The 17,209-nt window shown below is 46.1% G+C and overlaps 1 protein-coding gene across 1 annotated transcript in view; it reads right to left on the reverse strand.

Moving 5' to 3' along the window:
* SASH1 (SAM and SH3 domain containing 1) overlaps window positions 1–17,209 on the reverse strand; it is a 234,245-nt gene that overhangs the window by 116,346 nt on the left and 100,690 nt on the right. Inside the window, 2 exon segments of the mRNA XM_006154951.3 lie at window positions 12,766–12,815; window positions 12,943–12,993. Coding sequence (XP_006155013.1) covers window positions 12,766–12,815; window positions 12,943–12,993 — 101 coding nt within the window.

Genomic DNA, 17,209 nt, shown 5'->3' on the forward strand with positions numbered 1-17,209 from the left:
AGAGCCCACCCTTCTCCCTGTCAATACGGAACCTGTTTGTTTACTTACACCCTCATCCCTGGCCCCATACTCTGTCTGCCTGTCGTGCAGGAGAAAGAATAAACAGCAGCTACCTCCATATGTTAAACAACTCCCGGGGAACAGCAGATAACATAATGGTTACGTCGCTGGACTCCTGCGTAGTTGACCGTGGTTCAAGTCCCAGACCCAGCAGATTAAAACTCATGTTGGGCACGTGTATATGCGTGCTCAAAATCCTGAAAGGAGAATGGAGGCGAAGGGATGTGGCATGGTCATTTCCCGGGGGGTGGGGGACGGGGGTTGATTTCTTGCTTTCTGTCTCAGACTCTCCAGAGAGTATGCACGCCCTATAGCAAAAATCTCTCTTAAAAATCAAAAACAAAAACAAAAAGCATTCTCGGGATCAGCAGATGGTGTAATGGCTATGTTACTGGACTCCCATGTAGTCGATGGAGGGTTGAGGCCCAGATCCGGTGGCTTAAATTCACACCTGGCATGTGTGCGTGTGTGCCTAAGGTCCCGAGAGGAAAATGGAGGAGAAGGGACTGTGGCATAGCCATCCTCCCTAGGGGGTGATTTCTCACTTTCTGTCTCTCTGTCTTTCTGGCTAGCGCATGTGCCCTATAGCAAAAACCTCTCCAAAAAAAAAAAAAAAAAACTAAAAAAAAAAAACTCCTGGCAGCAGTGCAGGTCCCCAGACATCGCTTCAAGACTACACACTGCTGTCACCATGAAGGCTGCAGCCAGGCACGTGGACTCGGGCTGTGCTGGACCAGCTGGGGACTTGCTCACCAGACAGCCAAGGGCACTAGAGCCCGGCAGGGAACAGCTGAGGTGGAGGATTTGGGCCCAGCTGCTCCTGCCTGAGCCCTGCACTCTGGAATGTTGAGCCCATGAACATACAGTGTGTTGGAGCACACGTGTGGACACAGACGCCCACACAGACGGACCTCTGCACGGGCTCTGTGACAATGGCTGCTGTTTCCTAGCCTCCCCTTTGGGGGACATAGGCGAGGAAACTAAATTAACTCCATGTGGAAAGAGGCATGTTTTGAGTGGCTGTGGCCACAGACGAGCCCTGTGTGTGACACGTTCTAATGTAGTGAGGCTGAGAATGGGCACCACAAACACCCTGCCGTGACAGAGGGGCTGGGAGGGGACAGAAGGAATGTGAGCACCTGTCACAGACAGGCACTGTGCTGGGCATGTCACACAATGACCCTTGAGCAGAGCTGTTATTGGGGACCTTTTACGGATTACGAACCTGAGGCTTAGCAAATTTAAATAACTTGATCCTCCTAACCCCGCAGCTTGCAGAGCTTAAATTTGGGCTCAGGTTCTGTCCAGCTCCAGAGTTGACACCAGCTACGACCTAGTGACACATGGAGAGTCCAGACAAAACAGATCGATGCCAGGTATGCTACAGACGGGGTCAAAACAGGAACGACGGCCCGAGTTAGAAGGAGCTGTGGGGACCCAGGGCTCGACTCATCACTGCGTAACCAAAGGAGCTGAGAGGCCAGAGGGGTGACAGGGATGAATAACATGTCACAAGGAGAGTGTGCTTAAGGCTCTAGCCTCACGGCTTGCAACCTTGCCCCGTGCCCTCAGCCACTATAGATGGCTGGTGGTAAATTGATCAGGGCAAAGGGCGCACCGTGTAGGTGGCAAGGCCTGGCCCTTAGCTCAGCCATTTGTTTTCTTAAACCCGAGTTTGCTGCTCCATCCACTTCCTACCCTGGTGGGCTGGAAGACCAAGCAAAGCAGCCACGTTGCCTCGGATTCTCTTTGAGAAGTGCCACGAGTAGCCACCTCACACTCTTGGGAGGACAGCGGATGCCTGGTGAGGACACACCTGCCCTTACTTCCCCCCTGACACCTCAGTCCCCTGCACAGACGCAGGCCTCAGGCCTCAGGCCTCGGGCCTGAGCACACGCACTCGCACACGTACACGCACACGCACATCCCCTGTGGGAAAACACTGGATCCCCTTCCCACCACACAGCCCTGCCACAAACAGGATGTTGGAGACAGGATGCATTCCTCCCAGCTCCAGGGACATGCCTTGACCTGGACTTCCTCATAGGCACACAGGCTTCATCAGCTCCTGTCACTGAATAGAAGCAACTGCCAAAGGGAGATGGACAGTCCCATGGCAGGTGGACCTTGGCCTTCAAGCCTGTGAATGTGCTGTGCAGCCCCATCTCGCCAGGCAGGAAGAAAGGTCCGCATGACCACGGACGGCAGCCCGGTCCTGGGGCACACCCACACAGGGATGAAGGCCAAGCCGCTCTCCTCAACTCCCAGGAGCATGGTAGTTGAGGAAGAAGGGGAAGGTCCCAGTTAGGAAACAATGCACATTTTAATGAGGCTGGATACAAAGTCACGAAGAATTGGATTCAAGATCCTTTTCCTTTTTTTTTTTTTTCTAAAGAAGTTTTTGCCTTAGGGCACATGTGCTGGACAAGGGGAGAGAGAGGGGAGAGACAGAGAGATAGAAAGAGAGAAATCACTCCCCCTCCCCCCCTTCCCAAGTGGGGATGGCCATGCTGCAATCCCTTCTCCTCCATTCTCCTCTCGGGATTTTGGGCACGCGTGTATACGTGCCCAGTGTGATTTTTCACCCTACTGAGTCTGGGATGCCAATCACAGTCGGCCATGTGGGAGTTCAGCGACGTAACCGCTGCGTCTCTGCTGGCGCCCAAGATTCTACTTTTCATGTATCTGTCACAAACAACCTTCTTTTTTTCTTTCCCCAAAATGCGCTTTCTTCCCACTTATATGGAATGTCCAAACTGAGCAAATCTACAAGGTGGTGGGTCATTCATTGCTGAGGGTTCTATCAGTGACGGGGAAGTAACAGCTCAAGAGTACGAGTTTTCTTTTGAGATGATGAAATGTTCTAAAACTCTGCTAATGGTGGCAGGTATCTGAATCAACTCCATACCACTGCACTGCACACCGTTAAGCGGTTGCTTTGTGTGGTACGTACACTGTCAATAAAGCTGGTTAATGAAACAAGAAAGTTTGACCGCAGAAAAGCCTGCACACACATGCTCACAGCCACAGTCTTCACAATGGCTGAACTGTGGAAGAGCTTACATGCCCGGCAATCAATAAATGAATAAAGCAAGCCTGGCCCGTACACAGACAGACCTGAACTAAGTCCGAGCACGGGTTACACTGTGGGGATCCCTGAAAACACGGCAAGTCAAAGAAGCCAGTCACAGAAACACACAGGGCTCCATTCCTATGAAGTAGCCAGAACAGGCCAATCTAGAGAGACAGGGAGACTGCTGGTTGCTCAGGAGTGAAAGCCCTGAAGGAATTTGGAGACGTGGTGGCTAAGGGTGGCAGGGCTGATTCTTGAATTGACAGAAACATGTAGAAGTTGATTTGGAAGATGGTTGCAAAACTCTGTGAATATACCGAAAACCACTGAGTTGTATATTTTTAATAGGCAAATTGTACAGTATGTGAACTACATCTTAATAAAGCTGTTACCAAAAATAAAGTCAGGGCCAGCAGGTGGCGTAGTGGTTTAAGGTGCTGGACTCCCACCAGGCCAACCTTGGTGTAAGTCCCAGATCTGGCCCCTTGCTTTCTCTCTCTGTCTCTCTGGTCAAATTAAAAACTAAATAACTAAATAAAAATTAAAAATAAAATCACTTTCCCAACAAAATTTCAAGTTTAAAAAGTTTTAAAGATCTAGGGCTGGCAAGTGACATGGTGACTGGGGCACTGGATTCCCACATGGCCGACAGAGGTCTGAGTCCCAGACCTGGTGGACTGCATTCTCACTTCTCCTTTCTCTCTCTCTCTGGTCAAATTAAAATAATCATAACAATGATACATTATACTAAATAAATCTTTTTTAAAGATGTAAAAAATAGCTTATATAGAGGTTTCCTGATACTGTGTTTTTACCTAGAGATACTATGTCATCTGTTGTTTTTCTTCCAAGAGGCAGAACATCTGGGGAGGATTAAAGAAAATTACTGGATGGAAGGGGGGGGGGAGTCCATAGAAATGGATTTAAAGATCTGTGGAAGCTACTATTCTCTCTACTAAAGTTTTCACAGGTGCCTTTTTCATGCTAATATTTACCAGCAAAAAGCGCACCCCTCCGTTATACTGCCATCAGTTTGGGGAGACTCAGACAAAGGCAGGGTTAACAGGTAAAACCAAAGGAGGTCTTCCGTAATCCCTGTCCTGGAAACAATCCATTTTCACCCTGTTCACAGAACTGGGGCAGGTGGTGAATTTGGCCCAAGTACTGAGTGAGCGCTTGCTCTGAGCAAACCTCTCTTCTAGACTCTGAGGAAACGAGGGTGAAAGAGAGAGAGAGAGACAGAGACAGAGACAGAGGAGAGGGAACTGCCCCTCAGTGTCACGTCATGGCCATGCTGGAGCCTGTGGGACTGGGAGAGCTGACACGGGGCTGGAGCCGCAGGCCAGGGCACAAAGGCGGGCCAGCCCAGACAGGGGATGACAGACAAGATGACTGAACACGTCCTGTAAGACTGACAGCTTTCTAAGTAAGGGAAACACTCTAATTACTACCCTCATTTTACAGAGGTGGCAACTGGGATCCAGAGGACAGTAACTTGCCCAGGAAGTGCAGAGCTGGCATGAAAAGGCAGCCTGGACTAAATGTAAAGTCTGGCACCAGAAAGGGCTTTTAACCCCAAGGCTACAGGGATCCTCAAAGTGGACTGAGATGTTTGTCTCGAGCTCTGGGAACTGAGGCAAGCTAATCACCCTCAAAAGTAGAACATACCCTCAGCAAGTCTATGAGAAAGAGAAGAATAGAATACAGTAGGAGTGACTAGCGCTCGGAAACACAGACATTACACCGCAGATCATGTTATGATGATGTTGACAATGATGCCGACAATCATAAATGTTATATAATACCTTCACATCAGGGGCCAGCAGGGCGCACGGTGGTAGGGGCAGTGGATTCCCACATAGTCAACCACGGTTCAAGTCCTGGACCTGGTGGCTTGCTTTCTCACTTTCCCTCTCTCTCTCTGTCCTTCTCTGGTAAAGTTTAAAAATAACGATGATAAATAAAATTAAATAAAACAGTCTTTTTAAAAAAAAATCTTAACATCAGGTCCATGTAAGGTGGTACCAAGATCTAAAAGGAGAGGCTGCAGCCAGTGACAGGCTTGGGAAGGCATTCAGGGAGAAGCAGTCCTCGCAACAGCACTTAGAGGAAGGAAATGTTTTCACGACATGGAGTCCAAAGAGCCCCAGGGGCATCTGGGAAGAACAGTCTCGGGAGATGCCACAGTTTGGGTCCTCAGCGTAGGACACATGGGGGATCCAGTGGTAAAGAGCAGCCGAGGTCAGGCTTGGGACTTTGGGGCTTCGATTACCAAATGGAGCCAGGGGGAGAGGGTCTGAGTATTCCCTCAGTGTGACGTGACCTGACTATATTTTAGGGAGAACAATCTGGCGGTGATTTCCTGAATGCTCTTTGTTTCATGAAAGGTCTCTTGGAGTCGTGAAGATGGAAAAGGGGCAGGAGAGGGAAGAATTATATGAGCAGTGAAGCAATAGGATTTGACAACTGACCACTTGAAGAGCAGGGTGGGAGGATGGAAAGCCGGGGAATGGGCAGAAAAGAGGAGAGAAGCAAAGCTGACTATCTCGAGAGCAAGCAGTTGCCAGGCAAAACAACCCTGAGAGGGAAGCGGTGTCCAAACGGGGCAAATCCTGCACAGAACGTGGAGAAGGTGAACTCTGCTTCATTCACCCACAGAACACCGCTCCATTGGCTTTCCTGCCTTTTATTTATCTTCCTTTTCCATCATGCTATATATTTGTGGACTTTTTCACCATAAAATAGTTCAAGTGTAGGCATAGGTAATGAAAGAATGTGAAACTAAATCAGTGAATTTTCAACTCCAGTGAAAGACTTAGTGGAAAACAAGTTATAAATATTGGCTAGGGTGAAGTTCTGAGATTTATTTTGGACCTTCCTGCCTCTGCAGATAAATAACAGAGACTCAGCTTGCAGCTGAAGGAGAGCAGAACTCGCTCCTATTTCCATGGAGCCACTGAAACACAGACTGTAACTGCTGCTCTTCATGTAATGCTAATGAGTGCACTTTGCCCCTAACTTTGCTATTTACATAAGCAATACGATCATAAGCACTTTGGAATTATAGCTTAGTGGTTATGGGCAGGAGTTCTCAGCTAAAATCAAAATCTTGGACTCCTCATTCAGGAGCTGTACTGCCCTGGGCAACTTACTAACCTCTCTGTGCTTCGGTTTCTGCATCTGTACACGGGAATAAAACCATATAGAGCCAGACAGGGTTGTTCAAGCATTTAATGAGTCCATTTGAAGTGCTTAGGTCAATTCCTGGTCTAAGCACTCAATAAACAGGTCCTCAGTAAACAATACCGATTATTACCCACTTTTTCTTTCTTAGTTTTCAGTCCATATGAACCAACCCAATGAAAATGACCTCCACGTGCAGTAGTCCCCCATCCCACTCCTTATCTGCAGATTCACTGTGAGGTTTGAAGATATTAAATGGACAATTTTAGAAATAGGCAATTTCTAAGTTTTCAAGTGCCTGATGTCCTGAGGAGCATGAATTAAATCTGTGTCTAGCATGGTCATTAAGGAACTGCCTCAGTAATCAGATAAAAAAAAAAAAAAGAGAGCGAGCGAGTGAGCATGTAGGGTTCAGGGCTATCTGCGATTTCAGGAATCCACTGGGGGTCTTGGCCTGTATCCCCTGCAGATAAGAAGAAATGACTGCAGATGCAGACCACAAGACAACCAACGGCCTTACCTGTGGTTGGCTTCCGTGAGTCTAACAATGTCCTGGCATGCAGCATGTTTCAGGCACCTAGCTAAACCTCAGACTCATGTTTTACGTGCATACACAAATACGAGATTAATAACAACATACTGCTAGTATCCTGCCCACACCGCAATCTTTTCTCCTCCTGAGATCTTGGGCATGCACGCACATGCGCCCAGCATGAGTTTGAAGCTGCTGGGTCTGGGACTCGAACTGCGGTCAACCATGTGGGAGACCAGGGACCTAACCATTACATCATCTGGCTCTTTTCTTAAGAAAGGAGCCCCCTGTTTTGTTTAGAGCAGCAACATGCTCAGTTAAAATGCTCCTTGCTCCAAAAGCCTCTACCTATGCTGGCCAAATGATCCCAGATGGCTGTTCTCTGACCCGCCACTTCAAGGACACAGTGCTGATTCTCACTGCTTTCACAGGTGCGCTGCACAGCGCTTGTGTATGCTCTGCTCATCACTATATTCTAGCACCCCGAAGAGTGCCCTACATAGAGTGGGTGCTTGGTAAAGAGTTGCTGCAAAAGAAGTAAGAGAGAAGAGCTGGACTGTGTTGGCAGGTCTCTAGATGGCTTTCCAAATGGATGTGCCTCTGGCTTTTGGGGCTATAACCTTCTCTTCACTCAGTTTTTTCTTCCCACCTAGAGATGCAGCAGCCTCTTTGAAGCCATGAAGGCCTCCCCCCAAAAAAGTATAGATAGGTTTCTTAACCTACCTGAGCTGCAGTGCCAGCCCTGGACCAATCCATGGAATAAGAATGTGTCTAGGGGCTGGCAAGTGGTACGGTGGCTAAGATTGGACTCTCACATGGCTGACAGTGGTTTGAGTCCTGGATCTGGGGGCTTATGTTCTCTCTCTCTCTTTCTCTCTCTCTGGTAAAATTAATATAAATGAATAAAGAAAAGAATGATGAACAAAAATAAATAAAATAGTCCTTTAAAAAATAAAAGAATGGGAACCAGCAGTTAGCGTAATGGCTATGTCGCTGGATTCCCACGTAGTTGACCGCAGTTCGCGTCCCAGACCTGGTGGTTTAAAACTCACACCGGGCACGTGTGCGTGCGTGCCCAAGATCCCAAGAGGAGAAGGGATTGTGGCGTGACCATCCCCCCTGGGGGGTGATTTCTCGCTTTCTGTCTCTATGTCTCTCTCTGTCTGTGGCGAGTGCACGCACCCTATAGCAAAAAAATTCTCAAAAAAAAAAGAAAAAAAAAAAGAATGTGGGCCAGCAGGTGGTATAGTGGTTAAGGCACTGGACTCCACCGTTCAAGTCCTGGAGGTGGCAGCTTGCTTTCTTACTTTCCCTTTCTCCCTCTCTCTCTCTCTCTCTCCCTCTCTCTCTCTCTGACTCTCTCTGGTCAAAGTTAAAAATAATAATGACAAATAAAATTAAATAAACAATTTTTTTAAAAAGGCATATGTCTAATTAAGCTTATTCTTCATTATGCCAATTTATCAGGTTTTCTCTTATTCTTAATTAAACTAATTTCTCATAAATATGTTATAAACTTAGGAAGGGAAGGGGGGTGAGGAGCCTTCCTCTAGATATTCTTGAGAGTAGCTCATAACAAGAGATTCAGCTCATGGTTTCTTTCTAGCCAGCAGACACACATCCAAGATCAGGCTAATAAAGCAGGGTGTCTCGTCATAAGTACAGGCATAAATAGAAGAGGCTCCGCAGGAAGGTTCTTGCCTTGTTCGTTACATGTATGGAGGCACCAGACACACTGTAAGAAATGAGGAAGAATAAAGACTCTGTCCAATCAGTGATGGGGTGGGGCATCTACCCACCTTCCGACCTACATATCCTACCCACGCGCATATCCATTTACCGTGTAGGTCAAGCACATCCAGAGGCTAGCACCCCAACTTGGCAAGGCTTCCAGGAGCTGGGACTCCAGGTAAGTTACAATGTCACTCCTGGTCTCCCCCAAAAAACACCCACCTCTTCTGCCTCTTCTGGTCATAGCTAGCTCTCTGTAATTTAAGACCTGGAACTCTGTGAAATGCTAACTATCACTAGGAGAGTGGTGGAGTTTTTAGAAACAGACATTTGCATTCCAGTCTCTGCCAGATACCTCCCTTAGGATAGGTCTTGGCTGGGCTAGGGGAGAAGGGAGGGGCGTTGTGTTCTGGGACACTGAGGCAACTGGGGAGAGAATGCAGGGGTGGGAGGGAGAGACGGGCAGGAGTCCCAGGACCAGCAGCTGGGGTCCCCAGGCTGCCTGCTGTGTTGGCACCTCTGTTTCTGAGGGCTGGCTCCTGCAGGTCTTGTCCAATTTTGTTTGTTGAGTTTCTGGCCTTTTAAATAAAAAGTAGAAGAAAACCTCTGCTCATAAAACAACACTCTGACTCAGAACAATATTTTGGTTGGCAGACCCACGGCCCATGCTGATCAGACACAACCAACTGGTTTGCCAGGTCATCCTGCAGGGTTTTAATATTCAACAGCAGAAGAAGCAGCAGAGAGAGTGGGATTTTCCATTAGAAAGTGCATGCGTTTTCGGGTCCTATGCACTAAAGACATGATCCTACATCCACAGGGTATCAAACCAGATCAGTTATAATCTGATGTAGGGTTTTCAGAATGCTACTTCATCTTTAAATACAAGCAAAAACAACAAAACAAACAAACAAAGAAAAAACACAAAACAACAACAAAAACAAAACCTCTTGATAGATCTGACCCAAAGTAATTGTCATCTTGACAATAAGTATCACCGTCTGCGACCCTTGCCATAATAATTGATTCATAAAAACATCACAGAAAGAAGTTAAAACCATAAGGCAAAAGTTTGATGAGAAATAAAGTATTAGTCTCAGATAATCTCCTCCAGACAACGTATTCATTGCAAAAGGAAAATTGTAATTTCTCAGAGGAAATTGGCAGACATCATCTTAACCTAAAATTCACATCACCAATAAAGGGACAAAAGGACATCATATGCCACAAGAGGTAAAGCACGGAGGAGGGAGGGCAACAGAGGAACTGCAAACAAGGAAGGCTTCCCCAGTGCACGCACACACATGTGCACACACCGACCCTGCACTTCGCCGAAGTCAGAAAGCACGAGGCTAAGGAATCCTTTCCAATTAAATGGGACCGACTGGAGCCAGCTACATGGTGTGACTTTTAAAGAGCTTGATTCTGAAATGGCCAACCATGATTTGAGTCCAGAATCCAGCAGCTTGAAATCACACTAGGCCCATGTGCTGCATGCCCAAACTCCCGAGAGAAAGGAGGAGAAGGGATTGCAGCATGGTCATCTCCCCTAGGGGGGTGCTTTCTCTCTCTCTCTCTCTCTCTCTCTCTCTCTCATGAGCGCATGTGCCCTAAAGCAAAAACTAAGAAAAAAAGAGAGACACATTATTGGGGCAATTAGACACTAACATGAATATGAATTGGATATTATAAAAGGTTGTTCCTGGGGACCAGCAGGTGGTGTGGTGGTTGAAGGTGCTGCACTTCCACATGGCTAGCTACAGTTCAAGTCCCAGAACTGGAGGCTTGCTTTCTCGCTTTTCTTCCTCTCTCCCTCTCACTCTGTCCCTCTCTGATCAAATTTAAATAAATAAATAAAGTTAAATAAGCTAATTCTTTAATAAATAAATAAACATTAAAAAAATAAAAAGTCAAAAAAATAAAAATCATTCCTGTTTTTGGTAATTATACTATGGATCTGTGAGAGAATGTCCTTGTCAATAGGAAATACATATGCTAAAATATTCCGGAGTGAAGGCCACTGAATCTGCAACTTACCCTCAATGGGCAGAAATATAATAACTAGTGGGACATGTGTGCGCATGCATGTGCGCATGCACATGTGATAGACAACAAGCACATGCACCTGCCGATGATGGGCCAGCCAAGGTTCAAGTTATATGAGTGTTCACTGCACAGTTCTTCTAACTTGTCTGTAAGTTTAGTGTTTTTTTGTTTAGTTTTGTTGAAGAGGTTTTTGCTATGGGGTCGTGCGCTCGCCAGACAGACAGAGAGAGACAGAGAGACAGAAAGCGAGAAATCACCCCCTAGGGGGGAATGGCCACACTGCAATCCCTTCTCCTCCATTCTCCTCTCGGGATCTTGGGCACGCACGCACGCACGCACGCCTGGCGTGAGTTTAAGTAACCGGGTCTGGGACTTGAACCACGGTAGACTACATGGAAGTCCAGCGACATAGCCATTACGTTAACTGCTGGTCCCTAAGTTTAGTGTTTTTAAAAGGAAGTTTTTTTCAAAGTTAAAATAAAAATTTAAGAGTACCATCGATTTCAAAACCCACTGGCAGGGAAATAAAGCACTAGACAATTTAAAACTAAAACCATTCAGTATTTGAACCACCTCAAAATACAGAAGCAAAATGGTGGAACTCCACGGAGCGGCCGGGTGAGCGTGTGTGCGTGTGAATGTTTTGCTGACCTCAGAGGAGGCCATCAGTCTCTCTCCTGGCCACAAGGGCCAAGCCACATCTGACTAAGTAAAGGGTACCAACACGGAAAGAATGACTCCCCACAATTGAGGGGAAGAGCAACTACCCAGCCTCAGGAGGTTGGGACAGACTTGGTGAGTCACTTCCTCTTAGGAGGAAGGCAGACCTTTCTTGTTTCCTGATGGATTCCGAGATGCAGGAGCGCACCTGAGCTCCCTGCCTGACTAAGCTATGTGAGAATGCCATGGGCAAGGCCAGAGACAGCACGGCCACTACAGGCCACTACAGGCCACTACAGGCATTCCACCCGGCCAGTCGCTGCGAGTTCCAAGTCGATGTCGACTTCCCTGTCTGGTCTGTCTCAGCCTCCGCACTGCGAGCTCCTCGGAGGCTACATGGCACCTGCAACAAAGCTGTTCGTGTTCCGGGCACATTTCTCCTCTGGCCTCGCCTGGGCAGTGGCCTCGGCTGCCGCTGGCTCATCACCCCCGTGTCTCTCATCCTGAACCAGACCTCCTTAGCCCGTCAGTTTACAACTGCAGCTTTCTGGCAAGGCCCACTTCCCTTCTGGAGGCCGCCTCTGGGCCGGCGGCACACACACGTGGACGGATTAGGCAGAGCCGTGCTCTAAAGCACACACACGCTCTCCCAACGTGGGCTTTTCATTCCTGAAATACTTCACTCCTAAACCGCTCTGTGCCTCCCCTGGCATGGAACAGCACGGCGGCTCTGGGCCAGAGGAAGTGCCTGTTTAGAAGTGTGGACTTTCTTTAAATTTCTTTACCTCAGAAGATCAGAAATAGAACATCCCAGCATAATTATGATGAAACAAAGTAGGAAGAGGAAAGGTCACCGGGAGGGAATATACCAGTTGTTTGTTTGCTTTTTAAGCTGCCTAAACGAAATACTGGAAATGTGAGGGAAAACATAGAATTATCTTCCATGAGAAGAGAAATGACAGGGTCCCTGTTAGGACAGGCAGGCAAAATAATACCTTTCAAAGTCGGGGAGCATCTGCCATTCTCTGGTGCCACATTCGTTCTTGTTTTAAGGTCACCCACCAAAATGAGGTGTGGGCGGAGGGCTTTTTAACTGTTGTTTTGCTCTGGACACCTTTTACTTTTGTACCTTGCTTTTTTATGACTTGGTTCTGTGTTTCCAATTCACATAAAAGATGAATGTCCTCCCCGGTTCACTGATCTGTCTTTTACTCTTTCTCTACGTTCACTTCCAAATACCGAGTCAGCGTTCACTCACGCCACACAGTGTGGAGTCAGTAATCCATCCTTGCGCTGTCCTCAGGCATCAACAATCGGATTGGGAAACAGATCCCTAAACCACCAAACACGTGCACAACATGCTAAAGAAAGGACGCCAAGCCCCGAAGTACACACGCACACGCTCGCCCTCCGACCTGCATCAGTGTGGACCTAAAGGACACCTTGGACACTCAGGCCCGGGGGAGGGAGGCACACTTACTTCCTTTCCACTTCTGGTGTTGACACGGCGCTACAGAAGCCAAGAGACTCCTAGGAGAGAAGATTCATAGCGTCAGTGCAGGAAGAGCAGCAGGCTGCATCTGAATTACACGGAATATCACCAAAAAAAAAAAAAAAAGGCATAAGCAAAATAGAAGATTAAAGTCATTGTGCTTACTTCGATCTGGGACCGCAGCTGAAGTGACGTGGGGCTGGCATCGGGTTTCTCCTAAAACAGAACAGATGCTGGTTTAATGAGACTCCCAAACGTGGCACACACGACGAAGACAAACAGACGTGTAAGAAGAGACGGGAGGATTTGGGAAACGCTGAGGTATACTGTGGGAGGACATGGTGGAGATAAACAGATTTTTTTTTGGGGGGGGGGCTGTACTTTTAAAACAAGAGCACTGGCCTCTTAAAATCGAATTGCTTTCCGAACTTCGCTGCTAGACAATGCTGACAATTTGACTGCAGAAGGAAATAGCACAATCTACCTGAAGAAATGGTGAAAGTTATGCTCTGGATACACGTAGACCTCACGAGGACACTGAATTTATTACAACCCGTGGGAGTTAGGTTTATTCTTCAGTATCAGTGGAGTTCAGTGTGGCTGTTAAGGTCTGAATATATTCGGAGTATTTAGTAATCATTGTAACTGTAAGTGTCTTAGAGAGCTGGAAGGGTAACAGGCTGTTATCTGGCAGTCTTAAAACTCACCATCCTCCTACTAATATAAATTAACTGGCCCATTTGAAAATGTGAAATCCCAAACTCTGAGCATTCACTTGAAAAACGAAATACCAACATGAGTGCACTGAAATTGATTAAATTCTAAAAGAGAGGCAGAGGAATTAATAATCGTAGAGCTAAAATCATATGGTTTAACACCCTCATGTTATAGTTAAGGATGCTGTATCTTCTTTGCAAGACAAAAAAGGAAGACAGTTAACCAGTTACTTGTGATGGAAATAATATTCCGAAATAAGCGTTGACAACAACATATAAACATCGCACGAGGACAAGTTTTAGACATGGCATTTGCAGGGAAAACAAGAGTCTGTAATCAGAGCACAGAGCGTCAGACCAATATGTGTCTTAAGGAAGGAATACTTCTAAATCTAAATAGGTACCAAGTAAAGGTCCCCATCATAGGTGCCCCACAGACCAGAGTGGTCCCTAGCAGACTGTCACATAAGCAGGACCCTGGGCCGTTTCAGAGGAGGCAGAGATCTTCGCATGACACATGTCTTAAACACCAGGTGAACCATGATCTCTCCCACCATGCTGTGTGCTACGCTTAACTGGGTTAGCCCCTTCAGGACTGCACACAGGCAGTGTTTTGTCAGCCTCAGCTAAGAGGAGGTGACAGATGACCTGAAATTACACATTCTCTTGTGCATAGGATGGATGGATCAACCTAATAAAGTCTCCTGTTTCGGCATTACCGCAACGATAAAACGAGACTAGAAGTGAAATTTTTTTAGTGCAGTGTTAAAAGTAGCAAAGAAATATGAAAATAAGTACAATTCCGAGTAAAGTGAGGAATGTTAACAGGTAACAGGAATCTGACACAGAGATGAAATGCAAAATGCACACGCTCTCATGCAGGAGGCGGGGGCAGTGTTCCGAGCATCTGCTGCTCGTACATGGGCACACTGTCACCCAATACACTCAGAAACTGCTGAGAGGGTGGATTCTAGGTTATGTGGTTTTCTGTCACAATTTAAAACAAAAAAAAGGGCAGTGCTGGGATGAGTAAATCTCAGAACAGGATGACTGTGAACAAACAGCCTGAAAAAGAAAAGTATTTTAATGGACTGGATTTTAACAAACTGGCAACTCCCTTGTCCCTGGTCCCCTAATCCCAGACCCCTGTTTGTTATACAAAGTACCAGAGTGATGTGAAGCCTCACAGAACTTTTCTCTCCTTAGCACCTTCCAAGCTTCTATTGCTACCATTGTTTCTAAAGGACAAACTTACATTTCTGTACCAAACTGGACCCCTAGCTTTTATAAGGCAATGTAGGGGAAATGCGTTAAATTCCAAGTCCAGCTGCTGGCATGTCCCAGTCAGGCGCAGTTGTCAAAGGGGATACATGTTTTGGACTTTCCTGGTAGTTACAGATTAGGCACAATTGTTACAGTAAATTAAAATAGAGATCAGGCCTGAAGAACCCCTGAGCACACAAACTAGTCAGACTTCATAAGTGACCTAAATCTTGCTTACTCTACAAACATAAACCAAACTTAACTTCAGCCATTTCTTATAAATGCTTATATTAAAGAGAAACAGAACATAAGCTCAACCGATCAGAGGTGGTCATCACACATTAAACTAAGGACAGACCAAGTAAGGCAATTATATAGAACGATAACTAATCAAATATTGTCTTGGCCTCTCCCATAAAAGCCTCCCCCTCATCATGTTCCCTCACTGGGGTTCCCAGATCCCTTCTGGTTTGGAGCTGCCCAAGTCATGAATAACTGCTTCCTCAAATATACACTTTTAAGTTTCTGCTATTCCTCAGTTTACCTTTTTAAGCACAATTCCCTGATACTTAACCTTTCAGCATCATCTATAGAAACTTTCAAACTTAACAATACTAGGAATAAACAAAAGGACAGTTTGCAATATTGCTTAACCTGTGTCTTCCTGTTTAGGAGTTTGTACAGAAACCTCAGAATGAGGATGACTCTAACAGCGCCTCTCAAATTTTCTAAGAAATTGCCCCTTTAGTATCCAACTGCAGCGCACGTGCTCACGATCATTAACCAAAATGATTGGACTCAGTTCCCATCCTCCATTTTTACTCCTTTAAGCTCTAAATTTCTACCTCTCTAGGTAATACTTCAGGACTGGACATTATCTTATTTTACGGTATATATTTATCTGCATTTCTCTTATAGATTTTATTTGTTGAATGCCTCATTTGTCATATCTTATCATAAGTGTACCCGTTACAAACACAATGCACCTGTTCCTGAATATGAAGCAGCTGCTCATTAACAGCCATATTATTATATTTGAGGACCAGAAAGAAACACTTTACACATTTTATCTTAACGTGTTAGCTTCTTACTTATAACACTATTTGACTGTGTTTAACCTGCCTTTTAGAAAATTGATTAGGGGTGCAACTTGATGTATATTAAACTTGTTTCCTTAAAATAATAAACCTAAGGGGAACCAGCAGTTAGCGTAATGGCTATGTCGCTGGATTCCCACGTAGTCGACCACGGTTCGCGTCCCGGACCCGGTGGCTTAAAACTCACGCCGGGCGCGTGTGCGTGCGTGCCCAAGATCCCGAGAGGAGAATGGAGGAGAAGGGATTGCGGCGTGACCATCTCCCCTGGGGGATGATTTCTCGCTTTCTGTCTCTATGTCTCTCTCTGTCTGTCTGGCGAGCGCACGCGCCCTACAGTGAAAATCTCTCCCCAAAAAAACAAAAAACAGAAAACAAAAACAAAAAAAATAATAATAATAAACCTAAGTAAAGTTTTCATGAAGAACATTTATTTTATTAGGAACAGCTTACTGGTGTTCAATTAAGCAGATTTTTTTTTTAATATGCTAGAAGGTGTACATGAGCGATAGAGAGAAGAGGACCTCACCCCTCCCCATGAGCCCTAGCCACATTGCAATCCCCTTTGATCCTCCAATTGTCCATCCTCTCATGATCTCAAGCATACATGCACATAACTTTCAAGCCTTGGGGCCAAGACTAAAGCCCTAGGGCCAGGACTCGAACTCTGGTCAACCATGTGAGATTGGGCCCAATGAGATCTTTTGCAGTTTTATTTCTAATGTAGTTTTTATTTTTTTTTAAACATGCAACAAAATAGCACTTTTCAGGGAACCTTAATTTTATCTCTAAACAGAAGAGACTTCAATCATTACTAAAAAGACATTTCTTAAGACTGAGACCATCCAGAGCCAGCAGGGGCATAGGGGTTAAGTCACTGGACTCCCACATGGCCGAAGGTGGTTCAAGTCCTAGATCCCGCACCTTGAAACTTATTCCAAGTGTATGTGCATGTGTGCCCAAAATCCCAGGAGGAAGAGCAGAAGAGAAGGGATGGTGGCATGGCCATTGCTCCGGGAGGCAATTTCTCACTTTCCCTCTCACTGCCTCACTGTATCTCCAGTGAACACACATGTTCTATGGCAAAAACCTTTAAAAAAAAAAAAAAGTGAGCACATTCTAAAGTAAAAATATTACACAACTGAGCATAAGTATATAAAATGACCCACAAAGTTTAAGACCTATGTGATCGGGACCAGCAGTTGGTGTAATGGCTATGTCACTGGACTCCTACGTAGTCTACCGTGGTTCGAGTCCTGGACCCGGTGGCTTAAACTCAAGCTGGGCATGTGTGCATGCGTGCCCAAGATCCCAAGAGGAGAGTGAAGGAGAAGGGATTGCAGCGTGGCCATCCCCCCC

This window comes from Tupaia chinensis, unplaced genomic scaffold, assembly GCF_000334495.1.
Source record: "Tupaia chinensis unplaced genomic scaffold, TupChi_1.0 Scaffold000427_1, whole genome shotgun sequence".
Classification (NCBI taxonomy): Eukaryota; Metazoa; Chordata; class Mammalia; order Scandentia; family Tupaiidae; genus Tupaia; species Tupaia belangeri.